General features: G+C 41.3%; 1 protein-coding gene across 4 annotated transcripts in view; it reads left to right on the forward strand.

Moving 5' to 3' along the window:
• Positions 1-12,263, forward strand: part of LOC103970302 (protein unc-13 homolog) — a 30,551-nt gene that overhangs the window by 8,245 nt on the left and 10,043 nt on the right. For all 4 annotated transcript variants that reach the window (XR_010502272.1, XM_065174361.1, XM_009384024.3 and 1 more), the window contains exons 12-16: positions 1,858-1,944; positions 2,025-2,207; positions 2,317-2,472; positions 3,085-3,177; positions 8,973-9,044. Coding sequence is in view for 3 of the 4 variants with exons in the window: in XM_065174361.1 (XP_065030433.1) it covers positions 1,858-1,944; positions 2,025-2,207; positions 2,317-2,472; positions 3,085-3,177; positions 8,973-9,044 (591 nt within the window). In the remaining variant the exon portion in view is untranslated. The remainder of the gene's footprint in view (positions 1-1,857; positions 1,945-2,024; positions 2,208-2,316; positions 2,473-3,084; positions 3,178-8,972; positions 9,045-12,263) is intronic.

Below are 12,263 nucleotides of genomic sequence, written 5' to 3' on the forward strand. Positions count from 1 at the left end.
TCAGTAATCAATACACTTCTTCCAGTTCCAGAAGATCTTTTCTGGTACTATACTTTTGTAATGTGTTTAGTAACTTTTCACCAAGTTTAGCAAACCTGCATTAGCGTCTATTTCAAGAATCTATTATAAGAACTTTGTCAGAGATTCAAATCTTGGTCCAGTGCCAATACCAATTGGCAACCTGACTGGTCTGGATCAACGTACAAAACACATAGTATGGAATGGTAACCCCTTGGGCCAGAGGGAAACAGGGTGAAAGCATGGGAGTAGGAGGATAAGGAGAAGAGTTGACGAGGAAGAAGAGGAGAAGGAAATGAGGATCCTGATTGGGAGACAATAGCGACACTGTGATGAAGAGGAAAAAACTGCTCGTACGTCTGCTGACCACCAATGGGACGCAGAGTGCTTAAAACCAGTGGTCTGGTTCGATTTGTTATTTAATGTTTTTATTTTTTTTCCCATTGCCTCATACACTAGGGCTTGTGAGTGTTTTATCTCTGCTGCTTGCATGCTTCATCGATGATATATCTCCTCCTCTTCTTTCATTGTTGCTTCTTCCATCCCCTCGACCCTCTTCCTCCTCTTCCTCCTTCCTCTTTGTTCTCGCCCCAAGCAAATTGGTACTGTGATATGTTCCTGTATATCGACATGTACGTCGGAACGGACCAGATCCATATGGAACCAGCCATGGGCTAGCATAGGTCTGGAAACCTTGTTTATATCTTTATAATTTAGTTAGAGAACCACATTTGCTCTGGAGCCTTGTGCTCTAGGCTGTATAGTGATAAGCGTGCTTAGTCCATATCGCTCGAGTAGAGGAACTAAGGCCTTATAAGAGCCAAAGGTGACTCCTCCCTTAGAGGAGCCTTTCGATGTCCACTTCTAAAGGATAAAAACATGTAGGACCCACCCAGAGCTGACAATTCGTCGCGAACCTACATTCTCGCACTAATAAAGACAAATGATGACTTATCAGATGAGGCCCACCATGAGGCCAAAGGCCTCAACTCTCATACAGGCACTGATAAGCATGTTTAGTTCCACGTTGGTTGAGGAGTAGGGGAATCAATGCCTCGTACGAGCCATAGGTGACTCCTCTACTAGAGGTGCCTTTCGGGATTCACGTCGTGTGGGAGCCACCCAAATTGACTAGTCCTTGTTAGCCCATATGCTTATACATATGAAGGTAAATGATAACTTATAATATAGTATCCTCTTCTGAATTTGTATGGGTATCATTATTGATCTCTATGTGTACCATCACCACTCTTGTAACATACAAAGCTCTTTGACATTGCAACAGGGAGCATTTTTGAAGGACCTTATTAGCTAATAACATTTTGTTACATCAAGAATCATGGTTCACCTTTTGGTCCATACTGATGTACCAACCAGCTGTTGGTATGGTACATACTGAGTCGTACCGAGCATACTGACACATGGTATATGGGTGTGTACCGATGTACCACCCGTATCGGTCCCCTATTAGACCGATATGTACTGCCCGTATCGAGTGGTACGTCACGGTATGATAAACCTTACCAGGAAGAAAACTGAACGTGCTTTTTATTTAGAATCTAATGGAATTCTACAAACAGACTATTCAAATGGGAACCAATTGGGAACAGTGTGATGAACAGATTCTGGCAAGTGGATATGCTTACAAGTAGTGTCAAACAATTGGTATTTTTAGTGACACAAAGTGTGTCAAAAGTCCCATAAATCAATGGCTTATAAATACATTTTTTTTTCTGCCTCGTATAATATTTTGCCTATATTGAGACTTCTCATGTTAATAATCATTCAATTCAAAACTTGTCATGTCAGTTGACTACATCAGTATTTGTTCAATTACAGCACGTCAGGCCTATGGCTGAAAACCTTGCTGCATCAAAGTTGGCCCATATGTTTGTTGAGAAGTCAATTGGAGCTGCATATAGACGGGTAATTTCTGTCATTTCAAGTTTTCCATCATGTTTCCAACAAAGATTCAGATACAAACTTTGTATTCTTTGTAAGTCTAGGTCCTCAACTTTTTGGATGCAGAAAATTTGGAAAAGGATCATTCTCTTGTCATGCTAGCAAACAAGTTTAAGGCAGTTGCTGAGAAAGAGTACACTCTATTTAGTCCTGTTTTATGCCAGCAATATCCTGAAGCTGGGATAGTTGCTGCTGTTCTTCTGCACCAGTTATATGGGAAACACCTGGTATGTTATATGAATGGAGGTTCACTATTCGAATGTTACATCATTTATAAACCACATTATTTAGTATTTACACTAATTGTCTAAATAATCCTATTTTTGCCATGTCTAGAAGCCATTCCTGGAAGTGGTCTCACATCTTTCAGAAAGCACCATCAAAGTGCTTGCAGCATCAAATAGTTTGGAGTCTTATCTGACTTATATACTGCATTCTGCATATGGAGAAAAAAAGAGATCTTCAACAGCCAACTATATACATCCTTATCAGGTTTAAAATTAATTTCTCAGATTTTAGGTAGCTTGAGTGGTAAAAATATCCAGGTTAAACTTCATCAGCTAGTCAAATTATTTGGTTAAAAACTTTTTAACATTTTCCCATTAGATTTTCTCATTATTTATCACTAAAACAATTACAGAAGTTTTGGACTTACACTAGTTTCTTTCTTTCACAAACTATTTGTGTTGTTTTGGCAAGCATTCACTTAAATACTAAAACTATTAGGGCTACTTATGGAAAGAAAACAAAATCTTCTTGCAACATCGTTCTATTTTGATAGAAAAGTTACTCTTCCTCGATCACTATTTGCCCATAAACATTTTGAAGAATGCTTAAAATTTTATATTTACTTTTGAAGATTTTGTAAGTATGATCAAAGATTTCCATATTGCATACCAAAACCATACTGGTCTTCTGATGAAATAGTATGGTACTGTACTGTAGCTTCCTAGTGCCATAATGCTTATCCTTGGACTTAGACATCTGTAAACATGCATGTGTACACTAATGTTTTTCCTAATCGACAAAGTTGATGTGAAGCTAATTATTAATTTTCCTAATCAACAAAGTTGATGTGAAGCTAATTATTATTTGTCTTTACAGATTAGATCTTTCTGTTCTCCACTTATTGTTCACTGGGTGCAAACTCAACAAAATAACATCTTGGAATGGACACAACGTGCCATTAACATAGAGGTATTGACTGTTATATCTGGTTTGAGAAACCATGCTTCATATCTTCTAGCTTTCTTACAATTTTTTCTTTGAATGAGGTAATGACTGTTTTGAACTTCTTATAATTTTGTGAGTTTTGGTTGCGTTATACCAACATGATATTACCACATGGGTTCTTTCAATGACTTGTTGCTTTCAAGCAAGGTTCGCAATACCGTACCGTACCGGAGTTTCGACCTGGGCTCGGTACCGGTACGGTACGGTATACCGCTCGGTACACCCAGGTGTACCGAGCGGTATATTCAGGTGTGTCGAGCACTGTAGCAGTGTCGGAACGGTAACCTATGGTCCGCGTACCGAAAGTCTATCGGACTGGTACGTACCGCCCGTACCGGGCTGTCACGACCTTAGCTGATTTTGCCTAAGGCGTGCGGCACCCTTGCGTGTCCGTCCGCAAAGGTCAGCCTCCCCGAAGCCTCCCATCGTCCCTTAGGACCAACAAAAGAGAGAACGGGCTAGAGAAAACGCCTCAAACGGGATCCACAAGCAAACATCTCCGAAAAACACTTAATAGACAATGCAAATTACAAACAGACTTTACAAGCTCTGAACAGTGGCACAACAAAGGGTAAAATGGTCCATTACAGACCGAAAAGCTCTCGAGCGTGTCCACATGACACAACCTTTATTTACAAGCCTAAAGAGGCCACCAACCCAACTAAAATGGGACTATCAAGCCTTCGGCCGCCCCTCTACATGCTGTACAAGGCATGAACATGCCAAAAGACACGGACATATATAAGCATTACATCAAACACCTTGTTTCGAAGTTTGTCCGTGACATTCTCCCTCACTTATCCCTTCGACGTCCTCGTCGAAGCCTTTGTGAACACTGCAACTCTTCGCCTTTGCTGAGTCTTCAATCTTCTGCTCCAGCTGCAATGCGCCTCCTGGCTCCCAGCCGCTCTCCGCTGCTGTTTCTGAGTAGTCGAACCTTTGATCCGCCATGCTGCTTCAACTCGCCAATGACTCTGACTCTGGTGTGGGGTTGGCTGAGTTGTGTTGCTCCTCGTTGATTCCTGCGGATCCACCAAAATGAAGGAAAAGACCATCCTTACTGTGCCAGTCTCTCAAAAATTCCACATGCTGCTTGAACTGGGTGGATGCTTGTTGGAGCTTTAACGAGCATCGCCTCGTAAACTTTTGAAGTTTTGGGTCCTTCCTCCACAACATCTGCTCATTGACTCTTCTTTCAGTTAGTTGTCACATCCAAGTAGGTTCGCATCACTTCCGCTTTCGATTGGCATTTCGTTGGGAAATGAAGCGGACAATCTACTCTCAGAAGCACTGATCACCGTTGGTGAGGATTTGACAACTATTGTCTTCCATTATCTTCGAAGGGTCTTTGAACTTGTGCAGAGCTCCTCTGCTGGATAGATAAGAGAATTGGGGTACTCGGTTTCGCCCATTCTCTTAAGAGTTGAGAAGGCAAAGGTTACTTGACTTCGCCCGCCTCCTCGAGGTTGTACTTCATGCATCGAGCTGGTTACTGGCCTTCGCCTGTTCTTTGCTCACACTTCTGAAGCACATGAAGTGTTTGCACTCCTTGCGTTGAGTTAGCTACTGTGATTCACCTTCTCAATGTCATTGAACTTCTGGAATGTAGGAAGTTTTCACCCCAACTTGGAGTAATTCTCTGATAGATGAGGTCGCCTCTAGGATTGTACCGTCTTCTCCATCAACCCTGCCGCCTACTCCACTGAGTAGCAAAGGTACAGCACCACGTACTGCTTGCTTCGTTCCTTGGTCGTGCACTCTTGCATGACCCGAAGTCCTTCACTTACGACTGTTTTTATGAGAAACTTGTTGACATCGGTCTTACGAAGTTCCTCGGCCTCTGCCCTTCAGCCTTGTCTCGGTACTTGGAGATTGCCTCTACATGCTCCACCTCCTCGGCCCCTTTCACGACCAAATACTCTCCCTCCATGAGAGTAAGGGATCAATGACCTTCACGGAAGTCCCGCCTCTGTGGTACCATGGCGCTGCCATGCCCATGGCACTACTATCCGTCGCCTCGCATCTCCATCCCTTTTCTTCACAATCAGTAGATATGCCTCCGTGACACTCCTCCGAGTCCACCTCCATCCTAACTGATTGCTTGATTTTGGGTAGCTAAGTCCCTCTGGACTCGTCGTCGCTTCCTCGCCCCTTTCGACCCCTTGCTTCAACACCTCTGTGTTCTCCAAGCAGTCTGTTTGGTCGATGGAAAGACAGACTGCAACTCCCATGCATGGCCTCTGCCATCACGTTGTAGAGTTTGCACCGATTCTGTTCTCCTTAGCTTCCTTGGTAGCAACGTCCGCTTACTCGACCTTGTCCTCTGACTTGTCGGGCTCCCTTAAGCGAATATGAGCTCTGGAGCAGTCCAACTCTCCAGCTGCTTCGATCATACCTCTGCATGATCAAGTCCCTCCCATGGAACTCACTGGTACTTGCATTCGAACTTTTTCCCTTAGTGGAACACAGCCCCCATATGCTGATGACCAAGGTTTTCATCCGATGCAAAATTCGATGCACGCCCGGAAGACCCGCCTCTGCGGTACCATGGCCTTCACTCCTTGAATCCATAGCCCTTCTTGCCGTCGTATTGTTCACCGAAGTGGAGCTTCCAGTAGCTCCCGATCATACCTCCATATGATCTAGTCCCTCCCGGGACACTGTCGTGTGTATCGCATTGCCACGAACTGTTCCACCACGATCCGCTGCACCATGTCGCCTCCTGGTGACATCTCCATTGCATTCTGATCCTTGTGGAATAAACTCGAATTGTGAACCCTCCATGTGTGGCCTCTGCCAATACATCGCAGGATCTCTTCTACCTTCGGTTTTGTTCGCTCCTTTGGCAATCGACCTTCATCCACCCACTCCTGGGTCACACCTAGATGAAGCACCGCTCTAGGACAGTCCGTCGCCTAGTAGCTCCCGAAGTCCCCTGACTTCGCTGCAATTAGTGCACCATTGTCTGGATCCTGGGCCTCTGCCCCTACCAGCACAATCTCCGCTGCGCACTGCTTCCTTCATAGCAACTTGAATGGCAACACTGTGGCATATTCTTCAAGAGTACCCGCCTCCACGTCCTCTTGCCCCGTGCTAAGGCCTTCTGAACCCAACTTCGCCTCCGCAAATTGAGTCGCCTTAGTTCCTCCATCAAATGCTCCTCCGAGATAAGGTGCATGTGCCCCGAAGCTCCCTTCGTCTTTGGCACCATGCAAGATGAGTCCGCTCCGTCAGAATGAAGGACCCATGGAACAACATGATTATACTCCTGCCTCTGTAAGAGTTCATGTCCTTGACCTCTGTCTAGGGAAAGCACTGTGCCTCTGCTCCATGTTCCAACTTCTATGCTGGCTCCCTTCAAGCGGCTTGAGTACTTCGCCAAGTTACACCCAAGTTGTTCCGCTCCTCGTGTTTGCATTGAGTCGATGGTGGCCCTTGCGTCCACCATTCCACGGGTCAGCCCTTCCTTGAGTCCGATCAACATATCGACTCCAAGTGTGTCTCCATTTGAGTTGCTTTGGGTTGCTCCCCCACTTGATCTCGCAATGCATCCACCAATGCATTCTCTCAAGCGAGATCATGCGATGACTCCTCGCCGCTTGCTCAGTCCATCGAGCTTCATGGAGTTGTTGTTTGTTGAGGTACTCCTCCTCAACATGTGCAGTCCGTCGCACATGATTCTCCCTCTGGAGAGCCGGGACTTATCCCTCCTGGATAACTGTCCCCTTTGGAGCAACATCTCTCTTCGTTTCGGAGACCACCATCCCCTTGGACTACTCCGATCTGCTGGACAAACTGTGCATTGTTCTGCCTCCTGCAAACGCACTTGCTAGATTGCAACTCCCAGTCAATACAGCCCCCACTGCGCCCCTCAAGGCCTAGCAACATGCTGAACTCATTGCACACTTCAGCCTCCTATGGACGTATCCTTCACATGCCGAAGAGAAAGTTTCAATGCTCCATGGCGCCGAATTTCGGTCGCCTTGGGATGGCCACGAACATTCCATCGTCCGCATACAAGCCCATGCATGAGTACCAAATTCTTCGAGTTAGCAATTCCCCTCACCTCTGTGAGCTTTGCATAACTCTTTTGGTCGTTGAGCAACTCATTCCACCTTGCATGGTCTCATTCTTGCCAAGCGCCTCGCTTGCCTAGAGCACCATCAAGTATAGTTGTCAACGTTGAGCCGTAGCTCAAACTCAGCCATCCCAACCTTTGTGTGCTCCAAATTCTTCCAAGCTTGCCTATTCTCGTGGTGCCTCTTGCGCGAAGGGTTGGTCATTCCTCTGAATGCCAATGTTAGATGCCCGCTCCTCCGAGCGACTCCTTTTCCCTACATCTCCATGCCCGTTTTCCCCCCAAACGGTCGCGCGTGTGTGTGCTGACTGCCCTCAACGCAGCCCCGTTAGGTCCCCCACGTTTGCATGCTAAGTGTTTCTATGAGTGCTTGTCCCGCTCTGATACCAAATGTCACGAACTTAGCTGATTTTGCCTAAGGCGTGCGGCACCCTTGTGTGTCCGTCCGCAAAGGTCAGCCTCACCGAAGCCTCCCATCGTCCCTTAGGACCAACAAAAGAGAGAACGGGCTAGAGAAAACGTCTCAAACGGGATCCACAAGCAAACATCTCCGAAAAACACTTAATAGACAATGCAAATTACAAACAGACTTTACAAGCTCTGAACAGTGGCACAACAAAGGGTAAAATGGTCCATTACAGACCGAAAAGCTCTCGAGCGTGTCCACATGACACAACCTTTATTTACAAGTCTAAAGAGGCCACCAACCCAACTAAAATGAGACTATCAAGCCTTCGGCCGCCCCTCTACATGCTGTACAAGGCATGAACATGCCAAAAGACACGGACATATATAAGCATTACATCAAACACCTTGTTTCGAAGTTTGTCCGTGACAGGGCGGTACGGACCGGTACTGCAAACCATGCTTTCAAGTGCTATTCTATGTAGATAAGCTCAACATGTTCTGGTATGGGAACTGGACAAAACCATATAGATTTTATAAGACAATAATGGATAGGACATGCATCAAGTGATCTGATCAAAGACGAACCTGGGGAACAATATGGTGAATCATGCATATATAGATAAAGAAAATACATTGACATAGGGCTAGTATCCTACAGGTGGGTTCAGGCCATAATCGAATCACATCCTAATGGAAGATTCGCTCCTGCAAACATGATCTATGATGTTTGAAAAGCTTAAGAATTTTAAATCATATATTTTTTACACTCTTAAAACTTAAATAGTTCCACTTGATAAGGTATACTGAGTTTATGATGATTTTTGGTTTTCTTCTTTGTCTTCTCTCTTCTTTTGGGTGGGTATGGCCCACCCATTGAGTTTATTTGTCACCTCCTGTCTTTGTTTATTTTTTATATATAATCAGCAGCAAGTTTGTCAAGAGAATATAATGTGTGTTATGAATTTTACACTGTTTTAGAATTTGCTAGTTGTCTTTCAAATGAGCTCAAGATTGGTTTAGTACTGGGACATATTGAAAATGTCATGCATCTGTGTTCCGGCAACAACCTTCACAAAGTAGTCTTTCCTAAGTTTGGGAAAACATTTTTTCATAGTTTACTGGAGCAATCTAAAATGGGAATGCTACTTAACTCTTCAATTGTTTTGTAATAGATGATTTGGTAAACAATGAGCTATGTACGACCATGATTACTTCTCCTTAGTGATTTATTTCTTCATGCAGTTTAAATAAGCACATTATATGATTTATATAGGATTGGGAGCCTTTATCAAATCGACAAAGACAAGCTGCATCAATAATTGAAGTTTTTCGAATAATTGAGGAGGTTTGAATCTGCTTATCAGATTGTATTCTTGTATTTAATGCATTTTGATGCATGCTGGTTCATCTTTTGAGTAGTGAATATGATGCAATCTAATATGTAGTCATGTAGATGTTGAAATTCTAACCAAATCCTGATATCTCATTAATCATTATTCTTCTTGATACATTTAGGATATGTTGTATGAGTATCGTTTTTTTTCCTCCAAAAACTTGTTATAATTGGAACTGCTGTTTGGATACTTTGATCATATTTATTATATATATTTTTTGTATCTCTTGTGACTTGTCATCTAGGGGAGTGGTGGGTTGATCTTATTTGCAATTTGACATCATTTTTCTGTGATGTGGATTAAACAAAATTAATTGCATGAGAATGCTACTTTTTTCATTTTAAGTAAATTTTCGTGTTTGGACACACAACAGTGCAAAGTAACATCTTGATGAATGGATTTGGTTGCTCATGCCATTACTTCCATCATTTGTTGTGACTTATAACTACCTGTTTCTCGAATTAGCTAATTGGGTGATGTGAAAGACATATTTATGATGGTAACGATGACATATTTATTCTTTTATGTCAATATTTTTCGTATTGGGTGTTTAAATATTGTTGAATCAACATGTGGAAATGGCATATGTGTTTCATTGACTTCCATTCTATCTTTTTAGAAAACTGTCTAAGATCTAAAACTTTAATGAGTTTAATCACAATTATTTATTGAACTCATAGAAACCCATTATTGACAATGAAAATCTGACTTTGTAGAGAACAGCTACTAGCATAACAACTCCTCACTTGCCCGTTGTGTCAAAACAACATTCTAGTCATGAATTATTAATTTGAATGACTGGTTATAGCCACATTGTACTTGTTCTGCCAAGTCCAAACTCTACAAGTACTTTCACTGATGTTATTCTTTTGTTTGTTATCCTTTATTTTATGTTTATGGTCTGGTGTTTGTTACACAATATTTCCTGTCTTTACATTTCTGCAACCATTCTATGTTGGACTTATCATCATAATTAAAACCAATAACCTAACTCGGTGACGTTCAAAGGTAGTCATGAGAAGAAATGAGAAAATTGAAATAGAAAGAGAATTAGAAAAGTGGTTGACTTATCTTAAGAAAAATGCTGGTATCTCGATCAATGGATTGAACTGATAGTAGGTTAGTGTGCAGCTAAGTCGAGGGTGTGAAGAATGTGGAGTCCAGGGTAAGGGGAAACAAGATCTAACCCTAACTCGTAAATATAAAAAACAGCATCTCACTGTTGTTTTGGTTAGTCTGGCGGTTTATATTTGTAGATTGATATGATTAGGTACTTGGCTTTTATTGTCCTGGTACTCCTGAAACTTTAATTCTTGGTCAAGATGATTGAAATTGTTATCTGATTAAACCAACTTTCGCTGTACCGCCTACAATGGCATGATACAGGCAGTACGTACTGTTTGTTTATGTTTATTCATGCAGGCCTTTGTAAACCAGTCATTTCTTTTTCTAATTTGGACAGCTAAAGATCCATTGAATGACTAATTTTGAGATTTGTGATAATCTTGTGACTAATATTCTGCTAGAATTGTTTCGTACTTACTTCATAGTTACTTTTTTGGCTTTTGTACTTGCACATATTGGTATGATTTATATTGTTCTTATTCCTTCTTTTATGCTATGTGAGAAATTGAGTAGTCATTACTATTTGTCCGATCATTGGTTGCTTAGATATGAATTAATGAGCTGTACTAACCCATTGTAACGAGTGTTGCATAGACATAGACATAGTCATGAGATCCTCATATGGACTCATATCAAAGAGTCCAATTCTCAAAAAAATACAAAAACATAGATGTGGGGATAACTTACTGTTGTTTCAAAATATATATGATAAATACATTGTAGTGTTGTGAGAATATAAAACATTGAAAGTTAAAACAAATAAGAAATTATAGAATCATATAAAAATTGAATTCTTGTATTCTTATGACATTTGACATCACAATAGTTCTATCTATGAAGGTATAGATATGGGACATTGATACTGCATGATACATTTCAAGCTTAAAAACATTCATGAAAGGAGAACACTTTAATGAATTATTCATTTCAATGAAGTTTGGCTTTTGATTATAGTTTCAGAATATGTAGTTATATTATCATGATTCACAATCAGTTATTAGTAATTAACTAGCATCTCAAATATATTCATGGAAATTACTTATTTTTTGTTTCGTAGATGTTAAGGACATTGAGAAAATAACAAGAGTTTATGATGAACTTAGTATTATTCTGTTAATTTCATTAAATGTTCATAAAAAGGCTTACCTAGTGCATGAGGTTTCTGCCAATACAGAACCTAGGGAAGGTCAGCATACTCAGGTCTCAGCCTTCCACTTATAGACAAAGAAGCTGTTTTGGCTGCTCAAATCCTGGTAACTAATTTGCAAAGATTAATCTTACGATGACATTAAGGTCCAACCATTATAAATTGTTGATGCTAGATACAAAAATATGTAAGCAGTCAATGTAATCATACTATAAAAAAAAAAAATAATGTTCAAGTAAAACTTGCTCGTGGGTGCCAATATAAGTGTCCATGTAATATAAATAAAAACAAAAAGTACAAGAAATTAGGGAGATGAAGCATTTTGTAGGGAATAATATGACAATGGAACTTTAGTTACTGCAGACTTAACAATTTTATTTGACCTGAATCTGTATAGTGGATCCAAGCAACTGTCCTAAAGTGTGTAGCATGGGAGCATCTTTGATAATGTGTTAGCACAGAATGTTCATGCATGGCTCATAACAGGATGCCATGCTAGTTGGTGTTGGTTCTCCGGGCCGACCAGTGTTATGTGGTGTTGTGCTTGGCATAGCTAGTACACACCATTCACCAACATAGCTACTCACCAACATGCCCAACTCCTAATCAATGATCCAATCAACTAATCCATGTGGTCATTGAATTTGTGTATATGAAATAGAAAGTCAATTGATGGTACCTGATCACTTGGTGTCACTAAGTGTTGCAGCTTATTTCAGCATTTGATTCATGCAAATAAAATCTAAAAGTCATGGCTAATGGAACTTTGTGAACCAATTAAGAGTATATGTAACTTGTAATTTACCATTTTGAATCATACTATTGTCTTGAAATATCTTCCACGTTTTAAAAAGCTTTAACAAATGCTTTTCATGCGATAAATGTATCCAGGCCGACC

This window comes from Musa acuminata, chromosome BXJ3-11 (genome assembly GCF_036884655.1).
Source record: "Musa acuminata AAA Group cultivar baxijiao chromosome BXJ3-11, Cavendish_Baxijiao_AAA, whole genome shotgun sequence".
Classification (NCBI taxonomy): domain Eukaryota; kingdom Viridiplantae; phylum Streptophyta; class Magnoliopsida; order Zingiberales; family Musaceae; genus Musa; species Musa acuminata.